Source organism: Pleurodeles waltl, chromosome 6, assembly GCF_031143425.1.
Source record: "Pleurodeles waltl isolate 20211129_DDA chromosome 6, aPleWal1.hap1.20221129, whole genome shotgun sequence".
NCBI lineage: Eukaryota > Metazoa > Chordata > Amphibia > Caudata > Salamandridae > Pleurodeles > Pleurodeles waltl.
Genome location: NC_090445.1, coordinates 33972729 through 33991769, shown reverse-complemented (window position 1 = coordinate 33991769; position 19041 = coordinate 33972729). Strand labels below are relative to the sequence as shown.

Sequence of the window (19041 nt, the reverse complement as noted above, 5' to 3'; positions counted from 1 at the left end):
ATCTTCATATTTAGTTACAATCCCTTTAGGGATTTTCAACATGTCAGGAGAATCTCTGACTCTATTTATGTTGCTGCCACCATTGATGGGTCCTAGGCCCATCTCTTGTCTTTCCCTTTCTATGGCTAGGATCTGTCTTTCCAAAGCCAATCTTTTGGTCATCCTGGCTAACTGGATGTCCTCTTCACTGGAGTTATCCTCAGTGATTACAGAGAGGTTGGTCCCTCCTGTGAGGGAACCAGCATCTCTGGCTATTACTTTTGGAGTCAGGGCTTGAGAGGCCCTGTCCTCCCTAGATAGGACCGGTAGGGGGGAATCACCCTCCAAGTCACTATACTCATCCTCTGTGTTGCCATCCTCAGAGGGGTTGGCTCTTTCAAACTCTGCCAACAGCTCCTGGAGCTGTAGTTTGGAAGGTCTGGAGCCCATTGCTATTTTCTTTAGTTTACAGAGTGACCTTAGCTCTCTCATCTGTAGATGGAGGTAAGGTGTGGTGTCGAGTTCCACCACATTCATATCTGTATTAGACATTATGCTTCTAAAAGTTGGAATACTTTTTAAGAAACTAAAACTGGTTCTAGAATCTAATTCAAACTTTTACCAAACTTTTAAACTCTAAAAGAAATGCTAACAGGGACTAACACAAGGCCCTAGCAGGACTTTAAAGAATTTAGAAAAATTTCAAATTGCAAAAATCCATTTCTAATGACAATTTTTTGAATTTGTCGTGTGATCAGGTATTGGCCGAGTAGTCCAGCAAATGCAAAGTCTTGTACCCCACCGCTGATCCACCAATGTAGGAAGTTGGCTCTGTATGTGCTATTTCAAAGTAAGGAATAGCATGCACAGAGTCCAAGGGTTCCCCTTAGAGGTAAGATAGTGGCAAAAAGAGATAATACTAATGCTCTATTTTGTGGTAGTGTGGTCGAGCAGTAGGCTTATCAAAGGAGTAGTGTTAAGCATTTGTTGTACATACACACAGGCAATAAATGAGGAACACACACTCAGAGACAAATCCAGTTTTCAGTGTAGCCATTATGGTGCTGTGGAGTTCGTGTTTGACAGACTCCCAGACCATATACTCTTATGGCTACCCTGCACTTACAATGTCTAAGGTTTGGCTTAGACACTGTAGGGGCACAGTGCTCATGCACTGGTGCCCTCACCTATGGTATAGTGCACCCTGCCTTAGGGCTGTAAGGCCTGCTAGAGGGGGTGTCTTACCTATACTGCATAGGCAGTGAGAGGCTGGCATGGCACCCTGAGGGGAGTGCCATGTCGACTTACTCATTTTGTTCACACTAGCACACACAAGCTGGTAAGCAGTGTGTCTGTGCTGAGTGAGGGGTCTCCAGGGTGGCATTAAACATGCTGCACCCCTTAGAGACCTTCCCTGGCATCAGGGCCCTTGGTACCAGAGGTACCAGTTACAAGGGACTTACCTGGATGCCAGGGTGTGCCAATTGTGGATACAAAAGTACAGGTTAGGGAAAGAACACTGGTGCTGGAGCCTGGTTAGCAGGCCTCAGCACACTTTCAATTCAAAACATAGCATCAGCAAAGGCAAAAAGTCAGGGGGTAACCATGCCAAGGAGGCATTTCCTTACACTCCCCCTGACCGCAACTGCCTGCTTCAAGGAACCCGATGCCTGGAAACCACACTGCACCCACAACCCCCAAGACCTGAAGGAACCAAACTCCATTGCAGGAGCGACCCCCAGGTGACCCTCTGCCTAGCTTAGGTGGTGGCTACCCCGAGGTTCCCCCCACTGCCTGCGTGCATCGCTGAAGAGACCCCCGGGTCTCCCTATTGCTATTAAAAACCCGACGCCTGTTTGCACTCTGCACCCGGCTGCCCCAGTGGCGCTGAGGGTGTACTTTCTGTGCCTGCCCCCTGGTGCCCTACAAACCCCCCTGGTCTGCCCTCTGAAGTCGCGGGTACTTACCTGCTGGCAGACTATGCGTTTTGGGCACCACTTTGACCTCTGCACCTGACCGGCCCTGTGCTGCTGGTGTGGTAACTTTGGGGTTGCCTTGAACCCCCAACGGTGGGCTACCTTGGACCCAACTTTGAACCCTGTAAGTGTTTTACTTACCTGTGAACTTAACATTTACTTACCTCCCCTAGGAACTGTTGATTTTTGGCACTGTGTCCACCTTTAAAATAGCTTATTGCCATTTTTGCCAAGACTGTACATGCTATTGTGATATTTCAAAGTTCTTAAGATACCTGAGTGAAATACCTTTCATTTAAAGTATTGTTTGTAAATCTTGAACCTGTGGTTTTTCAATATAAAAACATATTGGCCTGAAGTAAGTCTTTGAGTGTGTGTTACTCATGTATTGCCTGTGTGTGTACAACAAATGCTTAACACTACCCTCTGATAAGCCTACTGCTCGACCACACTACCACAAAATAGAGCATTAGAATTATCTCTTTTTGCCACTATCTTACCTCCAAAGAGAATCCTTGGACTCTGTGCATGCTATTTCTTACTTTGAAATAGTACATACAGAGCCAACTTCCTACAAAAGTTTTCTTGGATACAATCATAATGAGTATGAAATGTCAGTATTCACCTGTTCGCCTCAAAGACACGTAAAAAATGGTGTAAACTGACGTCAGCACACCGGCGGGGACCTCTTATTGCCACGATGACGTCAGATGGAGCCGCGTGGAGTCGGGCAATTGTGACGTCCTCGCCGACGTGCAGAGCTGGAAAGAAGTTTACAGCGAATGCTGCGCATTGGGGGGGAATTAATTAGATGTGGATTAGATTAATCCACAGGTAGCTAGTGTATCCATCAGAAAAAGTGCTACAGAAGGTAAGTAGCTTGCTCGTTTGCTCTATCAACTACAGGCCTTCATTAAAAGCACTTTTCACCTGATTTCTGACATCACTCCATCAAAGTGAACTCTCAAATGTGCTAAAGAACCTAACAAAACTGTAACTGTACCATTCTATGTAAATCACCCACTTCCTTTAACAACACATTTTTTATTCTAATGCCAGATACATATTTTTCGAAATACATAAACTATAAACGATTTACCTCTCTCCCCTTTGCAGCAGATGAGCCAGTCTGATAGCGGTGTGGACTTAAGCAGTGACTCCCAGGTCTCCTCCACCAGCTGCAGTCAACGCAGTTCTCCTGATGGAGGCCTAAAAAACGTGAACGGAAAACGAATACCACCACTGTTGGGAGGGAACAAACGGGAACCAGTGAGTGGAGCTTTGGAGGAGCCTAAGGAGCAGAGAAGGTACTCTGCCAAGGACAGTCTCCCCAAGGACAACAAGGTAACTGGTGTTGCATTGATTAATCATTGCAAAATGTATAAGGTTTGTACTGAACACTTTTCATTTAGAAACCAAACTGGTATAAATAATCAGGTTGTACACCTTAACCACAAATACAAACATTCCCGTAGGATTTATTTGATCTGCATCATATCTTCATTGATTGTAATACACACTCTAATAGTCACACCATTTAGGGGAATCCTGCTACGCTTCCCTCCTTAGTATAAATAAAACCAGTTTAAATTGTGAAAATTGCAGGAAACGGCTGCCTGTTTTAAATCCATTTTCCCAAATAAACTTCACTTGTTTAACTTAGTTTTAGTCATCACAGTGACAGAAGAAAATTGACACCTCACAACCTTGCAGCAAACCTTTTCTTACCTGTTATAAACCACATTTAACAAATATGTAACTGTGGAAGTGGAAATGGAACCAGATAAGCAGCATATAGAAAGAGTTCAAATAGTAGGAGAGTCATGGGGGAGTGGGGAGTGGGAGGTAGGGGCCTGATGGGGTCTCATCAGTTGGAATGGGGAGCAGTTTTCTCAATGCTGCCTCATCCGCTGCAGACTGCTGGTGGGCCGTCAGTCAGCTCCTCTTTACCAGTCATTATCCTCTCCTGTTAATTATGGTATCAGAAAACTAGGAAGTACTGTATATTATCGATAGGAAGGAAAATGGAAGTGATTTTTAAGCAGCTGTATAGAGAACACCCAGGGCTTAGTAACATTTGGGTGGCAGTTAAGAATCATCAACTACTCCAGGAAAAAACAGGATGTTGACTTCGAAAGACCAACAACCACGAGGAGGACTTCTGGTTTTGTACCTACTGTAGGAAGCTGGCTCTGTGTATACTATTTCAAAGTAAGAAATAGTGTGCACAGAGTCCAAGGGTTCCCCTTAGAGGTAAGATAGTGGCAAAAAGAGATAATACTAATGCTCTATTTTGTGGTAGTGTGGTCGAGCGGTAGTCTTATCAGAGGGTAGTGTTAAGCATTTGTTGTGTACACTCACAGGCAGTAAATGAGGAACACACACTCAAAGCCTTACTCCAGGCCAATAGGTTTTTATATTGAAAAATATCATTTCTTAGTTTATTTTAAGAACCACAGGTTCAAGATTTACAATTAATACTTTAAATGTAAGGTACTTCACTTAGATACTTTAGGACCTTTGAATGAAAACAATATCATGTACAGTCTTTATAAAAATGGCAATAAGCTATTTTCAAAGTAGACACAGTGCAAGAATCAACAGTTCCTGGGGGAGGTAAGTAAAGGTTAGTTTTGAAGGTAAGTAAAACACTTACAAGTCTCAAGTTTGGGGCATTGGCAGCCCACCATTGGGGGTTCAAGGCAACCCCAAAGTTACCACACCAGCAGCTCACAATCTTGTGGTTCTACAAATAAATTAAAAAGATAAGTTAGGTATTTAAAAACAATGGGTCTGAAGTTGTCATTGAGTGTGTGCTTCTTCTATTGTCTGTGTGTGTATGTACAACAAATGCTTACACTACCTTCTGATAAGCCGAACTGCTTGACCACACTACTATAAACGAGAGCTTTAGTATTATCTACTTATCCTCTGTTAAGCCTCTGCGGAACCCCTGGTCTCTGTGCACACTATATTTTACTTTGATATAGTTAATACAGAGCAAGCTTCCTACACTCCTTCACTCCCAGGGAAATTCCTTATTGCTTTTTGGATGCAGGCAAAGTCCTTGATACCCTGGATGATGCACAGCCACAGATGTTGGAGAAAGCTTGCTGGAGCTGGAGAAACAGTGTTGCATTGGGAGCCCTCCTACCTGGGTTCAGTTTTGTTTCAGTTCCAGAAGCAGACCAGCAGTGGTTTCGGAGGCCAGGAGCAGAAGATGTCTTGCACAGAGTTACTTGAAGACTCTTGCTGGACGAATTTGAGAACCCACCCTCGGACAGCCCTTAAGTACCCCTAAAAGGGGGTTGGTCCCTCTATGTAGTGGGACCGACCCACATCTATCAGAGGGCGTCAGGGACATTGAAGGAAGCTGGCCTGGTGTGTGGTGGGTACCCAAGGTACTTACGCTTTATTTCAGGTCCAGGAATCCCCTCTTAGTGAACTGTAGGCAGTGTCTAGAAACCAGGCTGTAGGAAGTTGGCTCTTTATGCACTATTTCAAAGTAAGAAATAGCATGCACAGAGTCCAAGGGTTCCCCTTAGAGGTAAGATAGTGGCAAAAAGAGATAATTCTAATGCTCTATTTTGTGGTAGTGTGGTCGAGCAGTAGGCTTATCGGAGGGTAGTGTTAAGCATTTGTTGTACATACACACAGGCAGTAAATAAGGAACACACACTCAAAGACAATTCCAGGCCAATAGGTTTTTGTATAGAAAAATATATTTTCTTAGTTTATTTTAAGAACCACAGGTTCAAGATTTACAAGTAATACTTCAAATGAAAGGTATTCCACTCGGGTATCTTAGGAACTTTGAATCAACACAATATCATGTACAGTTTTGGCAAAAATGGCAATAAGCTATTTTAAAATTGGACACTGCAAAATTCAACAGTTCCTGGGGGAGGTAAGTATTTGTTAGTTTTTCAGGTAAGTAAAGCACTTACAGGGTTCAAAGTTGGGTCCAAAGTAGCCCACTGTTGGGGGTTCAGGGCAACCCCAAAGCTACCACACCAGCAGCACAGGGCCGGTCAGGTGCAGAGGTCAAAGTGGTGCCCAAAACGCATAGGCTTTAATGGAGAAGGGGGTGCCCCGGTTCCAGTCTGCCAGCTGGTAAGTACCCGCGACTTCAGAGGGCATCTTCGGAGGGCATACCAGGGGGGTTTTGTAGGGCACCGGGGGGGGGGGGGGGGACACAAGCAGGCACAGAAAGTACACCCTCAGCGGCTCAGGGGCGGCCGGGTGCAGTGTGCAAACAGGTGTCTGGTTTGCAATAGGTTTCAATGGGAGACCCAGGGGTCTCTTCAGCTATGCAGGCAAAGGGGGATGAGGGGGCTCCTCGGGGTAGCCACCACCTGGGCTAGGAAGAGGGCCACCTGGGGGTCGCTCCTGCACTGGAGCTAGGTTCCCTCAGGTCCTGGGGGCTGCGGGTGCAGTGTCTTTACCAGACGTCGGGTTCCTTGAAGTAGGCAGTCGCGGTCAGGGGGAGCCTCTGGATTCCCTCTGCAGGCGTCGCTATGGAGGCTCAGGGGGGTCAACTCTGGCTACTCACGGGCTCGCAGTCGCCGGGGAGTCCTCCCTGTAGTGTTCGTTTTCCACAGGTCGAGCCGGGGGCGTCTGGTGCAGAGTGGAAATTCTCACGCTTCCGGCGGGAAACATGTGGTCTTAAAAAGTTGCTTCTTTGTTGCAAAGTTGCAGTTTCTTTGGAACAGGGCCGCTGTCCTCTGGAGTTCTTGGTCCTTTTAGATGCAGGGTAGTCCTCTGAGGCTTCAGAGGTTGCTGGACCCTGGGGGACGCGTCACTGTTGTCGTTTTTCTTGAAGTGGGGAGACAGGCCGCTAGGGCTGGGGCCAAAGGAGTTGGTGTCTCTGTCAGGTCTTCAGGTAAGCTGTCCTTCTTCGTCTCCAGGTTGCAGGAATCTGATTTTCTGGGATCTGGGGAGCCCCTAAATACTGAATTTAGGGGTGTGTTTAGGTCTGGGAGGGCAGATGCCAATGGCTACTGTCCTTGAGGGTGGCTACACCCTCTTTGTGCCTCCTCCCTGAGGGGATGGGGGCACATCCCTATTCCTATTGGGGGAATCCTCCAAAATCAAGATGGAGGATTTCTAAAGGCAGGGATGTAAGGAAATGCCTCCTTGGCATGGTTACTGTAGGAAGTTGGCTCTGTATGTGCTATTTCAAAGTAAGGAATAGCATGCACAGAGTCCAAGGGTTCCCCTTAGAGGTAAAATAGTGGTAAAAAGAGATAATGCTCTATTTTGTGGTAGTGTGGTCGAGCAGTAGGCTTATCCAAGGAGTAGTGTTAAGCATTTGTTGTACATACACAGAGACAATAAATGAGGTACACACACTCAGAGACAAATCCAGCCAATAGGTTTTGTTATAGAAAAATATCTTTTCTTAGTTTATTTTAAGAACCACAGGTTCAAATTTAACATGTAATATCTTGTTTGAAAGGTATTGCAGGTAAGTACATTAGGAACTTTGAATCATTTCAATTGCATGTATACTTTTCAAGTTATTCACAAATAGCTACTTTAAAAGTGGACCCTTAGTGCAATTTTCACAGTTCCTGGGGGAGGTAAGTTTTTGTTAGTTTTACCAGGTAAGTAAGACACTTACAGGGTTCAGTTCTTGGTCCAAGGTAGCCCACCGTTGGGGGTTCAGAGCAACCCCAAAGTCACCACACCAGCAGCTCAGGGCCGGTCAGGTGCAGAGTTCAAAGTGGTGCCCAAAACGCATAGGCTATAATGGAGAGAAGGGGGTGCCCCGGTTCCGGTCTGCTTGCAGGTAAGTACCCGCGTCTTTGGAGGGCAGACCAGGGGGGTTTTGTAGGGCACCGGGGGGGACACAAGCCCACACAGAAATTTCACCCTCAGCGGCGCGGGGGCGGCCGGGTGCAGTGTTAGAACAAGCGTCGGGTTCGCAATGTTAGTCAATGCGAGATCAAGGGATCTCTTTAGCGCTGCAGGCAGGCAAGTGGGGGCTTCCTCGGGGAAACCTCCACTTGGGCAAGGGAGAGGGACTCCTGGGGGTCACTTCTGCAGTGAAAGTCCGGTCCTTCAGGTCCTGGGGGCTGCGGGTGCAGGGTCTTTTCCAGGCGTCGGGACTTAGGTTTCAGAGAGTCGCGGTCAGGGGAAGCCTCGGGATTCCCTCTGCAGGCGGCGCTGTGGGGGGTCAGGGGGGACAGGTTTTGGTACTCACAGTCGTAGAGTAGTCCGGGGGTCCTCCCTGAGGTGTTGGTTCTCCACCAGCCGAGTCGGGGTCGCCGGGTGCAGTGTTGCAAGTCTCACGCTTCTTGCGGGGAGTTGCAGGGTTCTTTAAAGCTGCTTCTTGAAACAAAGTTGCAGTCTTTTTGGAGCAGGTCCGCTGTCCTCGGGAGTTTCTTGTCGTCGTCGAAGCAGGGCAGTCCTCAGAGGATTCAGAGGTCGCTGGTCCCTTTGGAAGGCGTCGCTGGAGCAGAGTTCTTTGGAAGGCAGGAGACAGGCCGGTGAGTTTCTGGAGCCAAGGCAGTTGTTGTCTTCTGGTCTTCCTCTGCAGGGGTTTTCAGCTGGGCAGTCCTTCTTCTTGTTGTTGCAGGAATCTAATTTTCTAGGGTTCAGGGTAGCCCTTAAATACTAAATTTAAGGGCGTGTTTAGGTCTGGGGGGTTAGTAGCCAATGGCTACTAGCCCTGAGGGTGGGTACACCCTCTTTGTGCCTCCTCCCAAGGGGAGGGGGTCACAATCCTAACCCTATTGGGGGAATCCTCCATCTGCAAGATGGAGGATTTCTAAAAGTTGGAGTCACCTCAGCTCAGGACACCTTAGGGGCTGTCCTGACTGGCCAGTGACTCCTCCTTGTTGCTTTCTTTGTTCCCTCCAGCCTTGCCGCCAAAAGTGGGGGCCGTGGCCGGAGGGGGCGGGCAACTCCACTAAGCTGGAGTGCCCTGCTGGGCTGTGACAAAGGGGTGAGCCTTTGAGGCTCACCGCCAGGTGTTACAGCTCCTGCCTGGGGGAGGTGTTAGCATCTCCACCCAGTGCAGGCTTTGTTACTGGCCTCAGAGTGACAAAGGCACTCTCCCCATGGGGCCAGCAACATGTCTCTAGTGTGGCAGGCTGCTAGAACTAGTCAGCCTACACAGACAGTCGGTTAAGTTTCAGGGGGCACCTCTAAGGTGCCCTCTGGGGTGTATTTTGCAATAAAATGTACACTGGCATCAGTGTGCATTTATTGTGCTGAGAAGTTTGATACCAAACTTCCCAGTTTTCAGTGTAGCCATTATGGTGCTGTGGAGTTCGTGTTTGACAAACTCCCAGACCATATACTCTTATGGCTACCCTGCACTTACAATGTCTAAGGTTTTGTTTAGACACTGTAGGGGTACCATGCTCATGCACTGGTACCCTCACCTATGGTATAGTGCACCCTGCCTTAGGGCTGTAAGGCCTGCTAGAGGGGTGACTGACCTATACTTGCATAGGCAGTGAGAGGCTGGCATGGCACCCTGAGGGGAGTGCCATGTCGACTTACTCGTTTTGTTCTCACTAGCACACACAAGCTGGCAAGCAGGTGTCTGTGCTGAGTGAGAGGTCTCTAGGGTGGCATAAGACATGCTGCAGCCCTTAGAGACCTTCCTTGGCATCAGGGCCCTTGGTACTAGAAGTACCAGTTACAAGGGACTTATCTGGATGCCAGGGTCTGCCAATTGTGGATACAAAAGTACAGGTTAGGGAAAGAACACTGGTGCTGGGGCCTGGTTAGCAGGCCTCAGCACACTTTCAATTGTAAACATAGCATCAGCAAAGGCAAAAAGTCAGGGGGCAACCATGCCAAGGAGGCATTTCCTTACAGTTACCCCCTGACTTTTTGCTTTTGCTGATGCTAAGTTTTGATTTGAAAGTGTGCTGAGGCCTGCTAACCAGGCCCCAGCACCAGTGTTCTTTCCCTAACCTGCACCTTTGTTTCCACAATTGGCACACCCTGGCATCCAGGTAAGTCCCTTGTAACTGGTACCCCTGGTACCAAGGGCCCTGATGCCAGGGAAGGTCTCTAAGGGCTGCAGCATATCTTCTGCCACCCTGGGGACCCCTCACTCAGCATAGACACACTGCTTGCCAGCTTGTGTGTGCTAGTGGGGATAAAACGACTAAGTCGACATGGCACTCCCCTCAGGGTGCCATGCCAACCTCACACTGCCTACAGGTATAGATAAGTCACCCCTCTAGCAGGCCTTACAGCCCTAAGGCAGGGTGCACTATACCATAGGTGAGGGCATAAGTGTATGAGCACTATGCCCCTACAGTGTCTAAGCAAAACCTTAGACATTGTAAGTGCAGGGTAGCCATAAGAGTATATGGTCTGGGAGTCTGTCAAACACGAACTCCACAGCACCATAATGGCTACACTGAAAACTGTGAAGTTTGGTATCAAACTTCTCAGCACAATAAATGCACACTGATGCCAGTGTACATTTTATTGTAACATACACCCCAGAGGGCACCTTAGAGGTGCCCCCTGAAACCTTAACCGACTACCCGTGTAGGCTGACTGGTTTTAGCAGCCTGCCACACACCAGACATGTTGCTGGCCACATGGGGAGAGAGTGCCTTTGTCACTCCGTGGCTAGTAACAAAGCCTGTACTGGGTGGAGGTGCTTCACACCTCCCCCTGCAACACCTGGCGGTGAGCCTCAAAGGCTCACCCCCTTTGTTACAGCACCACAGGGCACTCCAGCTAGTGGAGTTGCCAGCCCCCTCCGGCCACGGCCCCACTTTTGGTGGCAAGGCCGGAGGAGATAATGAGAAAAACAAGGAGTCGTCACTGGCCAGTCAGGACAGCCCCTAAGGCATCCTGAGCTGAGGTGACTCTGACTTTTAGAAATCCTCCATCTTGCAGATGGAGGATTCCCCCAATAGGGATAAGAATGTGCCCCCCTCCCCTCAGGGAGGAGGCACAAAGAGGGTGTAGCCACCCTCAGGGCTAGTAGCCATTGGCTACTAACCCCCCCAGACCTAAACACACCCCTAAATTCTGTATTTAGGGGCTGCCCAGAACCTAGGAACTCAGATTCCTGCAACCTAAGAAGAGGAGGACTGCTGAACTGAAAAACCCTGCAGAGAAGACGGAGACACCAACTGCTTTGGCCCCAGCTCTACCGGCCTGTCTCCCCACTTCTAAAGACACTGCTCCAGCGACACTTTCCACAGGGACCGGCGACCTCTGAAGCCTCAGAGGACTGCCCTGCATCTAGAAGGACCAAGAACTCCTGAGGACAGCGCCTCTGTTCACCAAAGACTGCAACTTTGCAACAAAGAAGCAACTTTGAAACAACTCGCGTTTCCCGCCGGAAGCGTGAGACTTGGCACTCTGCACCCGACGCCCCCGGCTCGACTTGTGGAGAACAATCACTGCAGCGAGGACTCCCCGGCGACTGCGAGACCATGGGTAGCCTGAGTTGACCCCCCTGAGCCCCCACAGCGACGCCTGCAGAGGGAATCCCGAGGCTCCCCCTGACCGCTACTGCCTGCTTCCAAGACCCGACACCTGGTAAAGGCACTGCATCCGCAGCCCCCAGGACCTGAAGGATCCGACCTCCAGTGCAGGAGCGACCCCCAGGTGGCCCTCTCCCTTGCCCAGGTGGTGGCTACCCCGAGGACCCCCCCCCTTCGCCTGCCTGCATCGCTGAAGAGACCACTTGGTCTCCCATTGATTTCTATTGAGAACTCAACGCTTGTTTGCACACTGCACCCGGCCGCCCACATGCTGCTGAGGGTGTACTTTCTCTGTGGACTTGTGTTCCCCCCCCCCCTGGTGCCCTACAAAACCCCCCTAGTCTGCCCTCCGAAGACGCGGGTACTTACCTGCTGGCAGACTGGAACCGGGGCACCCCCTTCTCCATTGAAGCCTATGCATTTTGGGCACCACTTTGACCTCTGCACCTGACCGGCCCTGAGCTGCTGGTGTGGTAACTTTGGGGTTGCTTTGAACCCCCAACGGTGGGCCACCTTGGACCCAAACTTGAACCCTGTAGGTGGTTTACTTACCTGCAAAAACTAACAAACCCTTAACTCCCCCAGAAACTGTTGAAAATTGCAGTGTCTAGTTTTAAAATAGCTATATGTCATTTATGTGAAAACTGTATATGCTATTTTGCTAATTCAAAGTTCCTAAAGTTGCTAAGTGAAATACCTTTCATTTAAAGTATTGTTTGTAAATCTTGAACCTGTGGTTCTTAAAATAAACTAAGAAAATATATTTTTCTATACAAAAACCTATTGGCCTGGAATTGTCTCTGCGTATGTGTTCCTCATTTATTGCCTGTGTATGTACAACAAATGCTTCACTCTACTCCTCTGATAATCCCACTGCTTGACCACACTACCACAAAATAGAGCATTAGAATGGTCTTTTTGCCACTATCTTACCTCAAGGGGAACCCTTGGACTCTGTGCATACTATTCCTGACTTTGAAATAGTGCATACAGAGCCAACTTCCTACAAGGAGTCACCTCACCTCAGGACACCTTAGGGGCTGTCCTGACTGGTTGGTGACTCCTCCTTGTTTTTCTCATTATCTCCCCTGGACTTGCCGACAAAAGTGGTTGCTGTGTCCAGGGGGTGGGCATCTCCCCTAGCTGGGGTGCCCTGGGCCATTGTAACACGAAGCCTGAGCCTTTGAGGCTCACTGCTAGGTGTTACAGTTTCTGCAGGGGGGAGGTGTGAAGCACCTCCACCCAGAGCAGGCTTTTGTTTCTGTCCTCAGAGAGCACAAAGGCCCTCACCACATGGATTCAGAAACTCGTCTCTCAGCAGCAGGCTGGCACAGACCAGTCAGTCCTGCACTGAACAATTGGGTAAAATACAGGGGCATCTCTAAGATGCCCTCTGTGTGCATTTTTTAATAAATCCAACACTGGAATCTGTGTGGGTTTATTATTCTGAGAAGCTTGATACCAAGCTTCCCAGTATTCAGTGTAGCCATTATTGTGCTGTGGAGTTTGTTTTTGACAAACTCCCAGACCATATACTTAATATGGCCACAGTGTACTTACAATCTCTAAGAATAGACTTAGACACTGTAGGGGCATATTGCCCAAGCAGCTATGCCCTCACCTGTGGTATAGTGCACCCTGCCTTAGGGCTGTAAGGCCTGCTAGAGGGGTGACTTACCTATGCCACAGGCAGCATTTTGTGTGCATGGCATCCTGAGCGGGATGCCATGTCGACTTTGCCTTTTTCTCCCCACCAACACACACAATCTGCAATGGCAGTGTGCATGTGTTAGGTGAGGGGTCCCTTTGGGTGGCACAACATATGCTGCAGCCCTTAGGGACCTTCCCTGGTTACAGGGCCCTTGGTACCACTGGTACCTTTTACAAGGGACTTATCTGTGTGCCAGGGGTGTGCCAATTGTGGAGACAATGGTACATTTTAGGTGAAAGAACACTGGTGCTGGGGCCTGGGTAGCAGGGTCCCAGCACACTTCCCAGTCAACTCAGCATCAGTATCAGGCAAAAAGTGGGTGGAAACTGCAACAGGGAGCCATTTCCTTACAGTTAGGAAATATGGCACCCAGACTGCGTGCCGTGTCGTGTTTTCACTTTTGTTTGCACCAAGATAAGCAGTCTTCAATGGAAGCCTGTCATGTGCTTGGTGAGGGGTCCCTTAGGGTGGCACAATTCATACTGCAGCCCTTAGGGGACCCTCTTTAGTAACTCGGGCCCTAATTAACCCGGGGTACCATTTACTAGGGACTTACGAGGGTGCTAAAAAACTTGCTAATTGGTGAAATAGTTGTACAGTTTAAGGAAAGACCTGGCACTGGGGACCTGGTTAGCAGAAACCCAGTGCACTTTCAGTCGAAATCACATTAGATACCAGGGAAAAAGTGGGGGGATAGCCATGTCAAAAAGAGGCGCTTTCCTACACTGGCCAAAAAGCAACACCCTGAGGGTTTGTGTGCTCATTCTGCTCGAACTAAAGCTGCGACCACTGCGTTAGCACTCGACGTACCAGTCCTGAGCATCTGTCACCGGCAACGTGGGTGTAGGAAGTTGGCTCTGTATATACTATTTCAAAGTAATAAATAGTGTGCACAGAGTCCAAGGGTTCCCCTTGGAGGTAAGATAGTGGCAAAAAGAGATAATTCTAATGCTCTATTTTGTGGTAGTGTGGTCGAGCAGTAGGCTTATCAGAGGGTAGTGTTAAGCATTTGTTGTACACACACAGGCAATAAATGAGGAACACACACTCGGACTTATTCCAGGCCAATAGGTTTTTATGTAGAAAACTATATTTTCTTAGTTTATTTTAAGAACCACAGGTTCAAGATTTACAAGTAATACTTCAACTGAAAGGTATTTCACTCAGGTATGCTGGGAACCTTGAATGATCACAATAGCATGTACAGTTTTGGCAAAAATGCCAATAAGCTATTTTAAAAGTGGACACAGTGCAAAAATCAACAGTCCCTGGGGGAGGTAAGTAATTAAGTTCACAGGTAAGTAAAACACTTACAGGGTTCAAAGTTGGGTCTAAGGTAGTCCACCGTTGGGGGTTCAAGGCAACCCCAAAGTTACCACACCAGCAGCTCAGGGCCGGTCAGGTGCAGAGGTCAAAGAGGTGCCCAAAACACATAGGCTTCAATGGAAACAGGGGTGCCCGGGTTCCAGTCTGCCAGCAGGTAAGTACCCGCGTCCTCGGAGGGCAGACCAGCAGGGTTTTGTAGGGCACCGGGGGGGACACAAGTAGGCACAGAAAGTACACCCTCAGCGGCACAGGGGCGGCCGGCTGCAGAGTGCAACATTGGGTTTTGTTTTGAAAGCAATGGGGAGACCCGGGGGTCTCTTCAACGAAGCAGGCATGCACAGGGGGGCTACTCGGGATCGCCACCATGTGGGCTAGGCAGAGGGTCGCCTGGGGGTCCCTGCTGCACTGGAGTTCGGTTCCTTCAGGTCCTGGGGCTGCGGGTGCCGTGCTGGTTCCAGGCGTTGGGTCCCTTGTTACAGGCAGTCGCGGTCAGGGGGAGCCTCTGGATTTCCTCTGCAGGCGTCGCTGTGGGGGCTCAGGAGGTCGTCTCTGGTTACTCATGGGCTCGCAGTCGCCGGGGAGTCCTCCCTGAGGTGTTTTCCGCAGGTCAAGCCGGGGGCGTCAGGTGCAGAGTGGAAAGTCTCACGCTTCCGGCAGGAAACGTGTGGTCTTTAAAAGTTGCTGCTTTGTTGCAGATTGTTGAACAGGGCCGCTGTTCTCGGGAGTTTCTTGGTCCTTGGTTGCAGGACAGTCCTCTGAGGCTTCAGAGGTCGCTGGTCCCTGTTGGATGCGTTGCTGTTGCAGTTTTCTTCGAAGTTGGGAGACAGGCCGGTAGGGCTGGGGCCAAAGCAGTTGTCGTCTCCGTCTTCCCCTCAGGGCTTCAGGTCAGCATTCCTGTAAAGAAATGGCTCCCTGTTGCAGTTACCCCCCACTTTTTGCCTGATACTGATGCTGACTTGACTGAGAAGTGTGCTGGGACCCTGCTAACCAGGCCCCAGCACCAGTGTTCTTTCACCTAAAATGTACCATTGTATCCACAATTGGCAGACCCTGGCATCCAGATAAGTCCCTTGTAACTGGTACTTCTAGTACCAAGGGCCCTGATGCCAAGGAAGGTCTCTAAGGGCTGCAGCATGTCTTATGCCACCCTGGAGACCTCTCACTCAGCACAGACACACTGCTTGCCAGCTTGTGTGTGCTAGTGAGGACAAAACGAGTAAGTCGACATGGCACTCCCCTCAGGGTGCCATGCCAGCCTCTCACTGCCTATGCAGTATAGGTAAGACACCCCTCTAGCAGGCCTTACAGCCCTAAGGCAGGGTGCACTATACCATAGGTGAGGGTACCAGTGCATGAGCATGGTACCCCTACAGTGTCTAAACAAAACCTTAGACATTGTAAGTGCAGGGTAGCCATAAGAGTATATGGTCTGGGAGTCTGTCAAACACGAACTCCACAGCACCATAATGGCTACACTGAAAACTGGGAAGTTTGGTATCAAACTTCTCAGCACAATAAATGCACACTGATGGCAGTGTACCTTTTATTGTAAAATACACCACAGAGGGCACCTTAGAGGTGCCCCCTGAAACTTAACCGACTGTCTGTGTAGGCTGACTAGTTCCAGCAGCCTGCCACACCAGAGACATGTTGCTGGCCCCATGGGGAGAGTGCCTTTGTCACTCTGAGGCCAGTAACAAAGCCTGCACTGGGTGGAGATGCTAACACCTCCCCCAGGCAGGAGCTGTGACACCTGGCGGTGAGCCTCAAAGGCTCACCCCTTTGTCACAGCCCAGCAGGGCACTCCAGCTTAGTGGAGTTGCCCGCCCCCTCCGGCCACGGCCCCCACTTTTGGCGGCAAGGCTGGAGGGAACAAAGAAAGCAACAAGGAGGAGTCACTGGCCAGTCAGGACAGCCCCTAAGGTGTCCTGAGCTGAGGTCATTCTGACTTTTAGAAATCCTCCATCTTGCAGATGGAGGATTCCCCCAATAGGGTTAGGATTGTGACCCCCTCCCCTTGGGAGGAGGCACAAAGAGGGTGTACCCACCCTCAGGGCTAGTAGCCATTGGCTACTAACCCCCCAGACCTAAACACACCCTTAAATTTAGTATTTAAGGGCTACCCTGAACCCTAGAAAATTAGAGTTCGATGGCATCTGTCGCTGTAGATACACATGGTATGCATGAGCTCGCCATCTGGTGTTGGGTCGGAGTGTTACAAGTTGTTTTTCTTCGAAGAAGTGTTTTCGAGTCACGGGACCGAGTGACTCCTCCTTCTGTGCTCATTGCGCATGGGCGTCGACTCCATCTTCGATTGTTTTCTTTCCGCCATCGGGTTCGGACGTGTTCCTGTCGCTCCGAGTTTCAGAACGGAAAGATAGCTGAAGACGGAAGATTTTCGACGGTATCGTTGCGATCCGGTTCGAGATAGACACATACGACGACGCGTTGAACATCGAAGCGCTTCGGTGCCCTTCGGGGTAGATTTCGGCACCCCGTCGGGGCCTAGTCGGCCCGACCGCGTCGAGAACAACGCCGATGGAACGGACCCCGTTTCGATTCTGCCCCGAATGCCACAACAAATATCCTTATACGGACCTACACTCGGTCTGTAACCTGTGCCTGTCACCCGAGCACAGCGAAGAATCCTGTGAGGCCTGTCGGGCGTTCCGGTCCCGAAAAACTCTGCGCGACCGTCGAGCGAGAAGACTGCAGATGGCGTCCACGCCAAAGGAGCGTCGACAGTTCGAGACAGAAGAGGAACAGGAGGAATCCTTTTCCATCCAGGATTCAGACTCTGACGAGCTAGACTCTACAAAAACTGTGAGTAAGACGTCGAGATCAGAACTTAAAAAAGGAAAGAAGGCCCAGGGGACGCCACTGCCAACCGGCCATGGCTCCACCCAAATTCTCGGTGACCAACAGTCGGCACCGAAAAAGGCCCATTCAGTGTCGAGATCGTCCGACTTCGGTCGAGACACCGGCACGCAGCCTCCTCGGGACCGAGAGAGTGCTAAACAGAAGCATCGACACCGAGAGTTCGGTGTCGACACGGATCGACGCCGAGACAGTGGCGCCGAAGACCATAGAGGCCAAGAATTTTCGGCACACAAAAAGAGGAAGGTTACCTCGGAGCCGAAAAAACAATCAACAGGGTTTTCGGAGCCGAAAAAAGCGACATCAGACCCTGTTTCAGGCTCCTATACTGAAGAGCATTCTATGTCTTCACAAATGAAGAAACATAGATTTGAACAAGAACTGCAATCCACTGACGTGGATCACACGCAAAAGCGTATCTTTATTCAGCAGGGGACTGGGAAGATCAGTACCCTTCCACCTGTCAAACGAAAGAGAACGCTTCAGTTTACTCCTCAGCAACAAACAGCACAAAAGGTAACACCTCCTCCCTCGCCTCCACCTGTAACTCCGGCTTCGCCAACTTACACCCCGTCACATTCGCCAGCTCACACCGCCATGAGCCACGATGACCAAGATCAGGATGCGTGGGACTTGTACGACGCACCAGTGTCTGATAACAGCCCAGACACATACCCAACTAGGCCATCACCACCGGAAGACAGCACAGCCTACTCACAAGTGGTGGCTAGAGCAGCACTATTCCATAATGTGGAACTACACTCGGAACAAGTAGAGGATGATTTTTTATTTAACACCCTCTCTTCAACACACAGCTCCTACCAAAGCCTGCCGATGCTCCCAGGCATGCTACGCCATGCAAAGGACATTTTCAAGGAGCCAGTTAAAAGTAGGGCAGTGACGCCTAGGGTGGACAAAAAGTATAAGGCGCCTCCTACGGACCCTGTATTCATCACCTCTCAGCTGCCACCAGATTCTGTGGTGGTAGGGGCTGCCAGAAAACGGGCAAATTCACACACTTCTGGGGATGCACCTCCCCCAGATAAAGAAAGCAGGAAGTTCGATGCAGCCGGGAAGAGGGTTGCTGTCCAAGCAGCAAACCAGTGGCGCAGCGCAAATTCACAAGCGCTGCTAGCGCGATACGACAGAGCCCACTGGGATGAGATGCAGCATCTCATTGAACATCTCCCAAAAGATCTGCAAAAAAGAGCAAAACAGGTTGTTGAGGAGGGTCAAAACATTTCCAACAATCAAATACGCTCCTCCATGGATGCAGCAGACACGGCCGCAAGGACCATTAATACGTCGGTTACCATCCGTAGGCACGCATGGCTCAGAACGTCTGGATTCAAGCCAGAAATTCAACAGGCAGTGCTTAACATGCCAGTAAACGAAAAACTTCTGTTCGGTCCGGAGGTCGACACAGCCATAGAAAAGCTCAAGAAGGACACTGACACTGCCAAGGCCATGGGCGCACTCTACTCCCCGCAGAGCAGAGGATCTTATAACACCTTCCGCAAAACACCTTTTAGAGGAGGGTTTCGGGGTCAGGCCACACAAGCTAGCACCTCACAGTCCGCACCGCCCACCTACCAGGGACAGTACAGGGGAGGTTTTCGGGGCCAGTATAGAGGGGGGCAATTCCCTAGGAATAGAGGAAGATTTCAAAGCCCCAAAACCACTACCAACAAGCAGTGAC

At 49.8% G+C, this 19041-nt stretch overlaps 1 protein-coding gene across 6 annotated transcripts in view; it reads left to right on the top strand.

Annotated features, from left to right (window-relative positions):
- Positions 1–19041, top strand: part of PRRC2A (proline rich coiled-coil 2A) — a 1008219-nt gene that overhangs the window by 728918 nt on the left and 260260 nt on the right. For all 6 annotated transcript variants that reach the window (XM_069237153.1, XM_069237152.1, XM_069237151.1 and 3 more), the window contains exon 21: positions 3072–3299. In XM_069237153.1, the coding sequence (XP_069093254.1) occupies positions 3072–3299 (228 nt within the window). The remainder of the gene's footprint in view (positions 1–3071; positions 3300–19041) is intronic.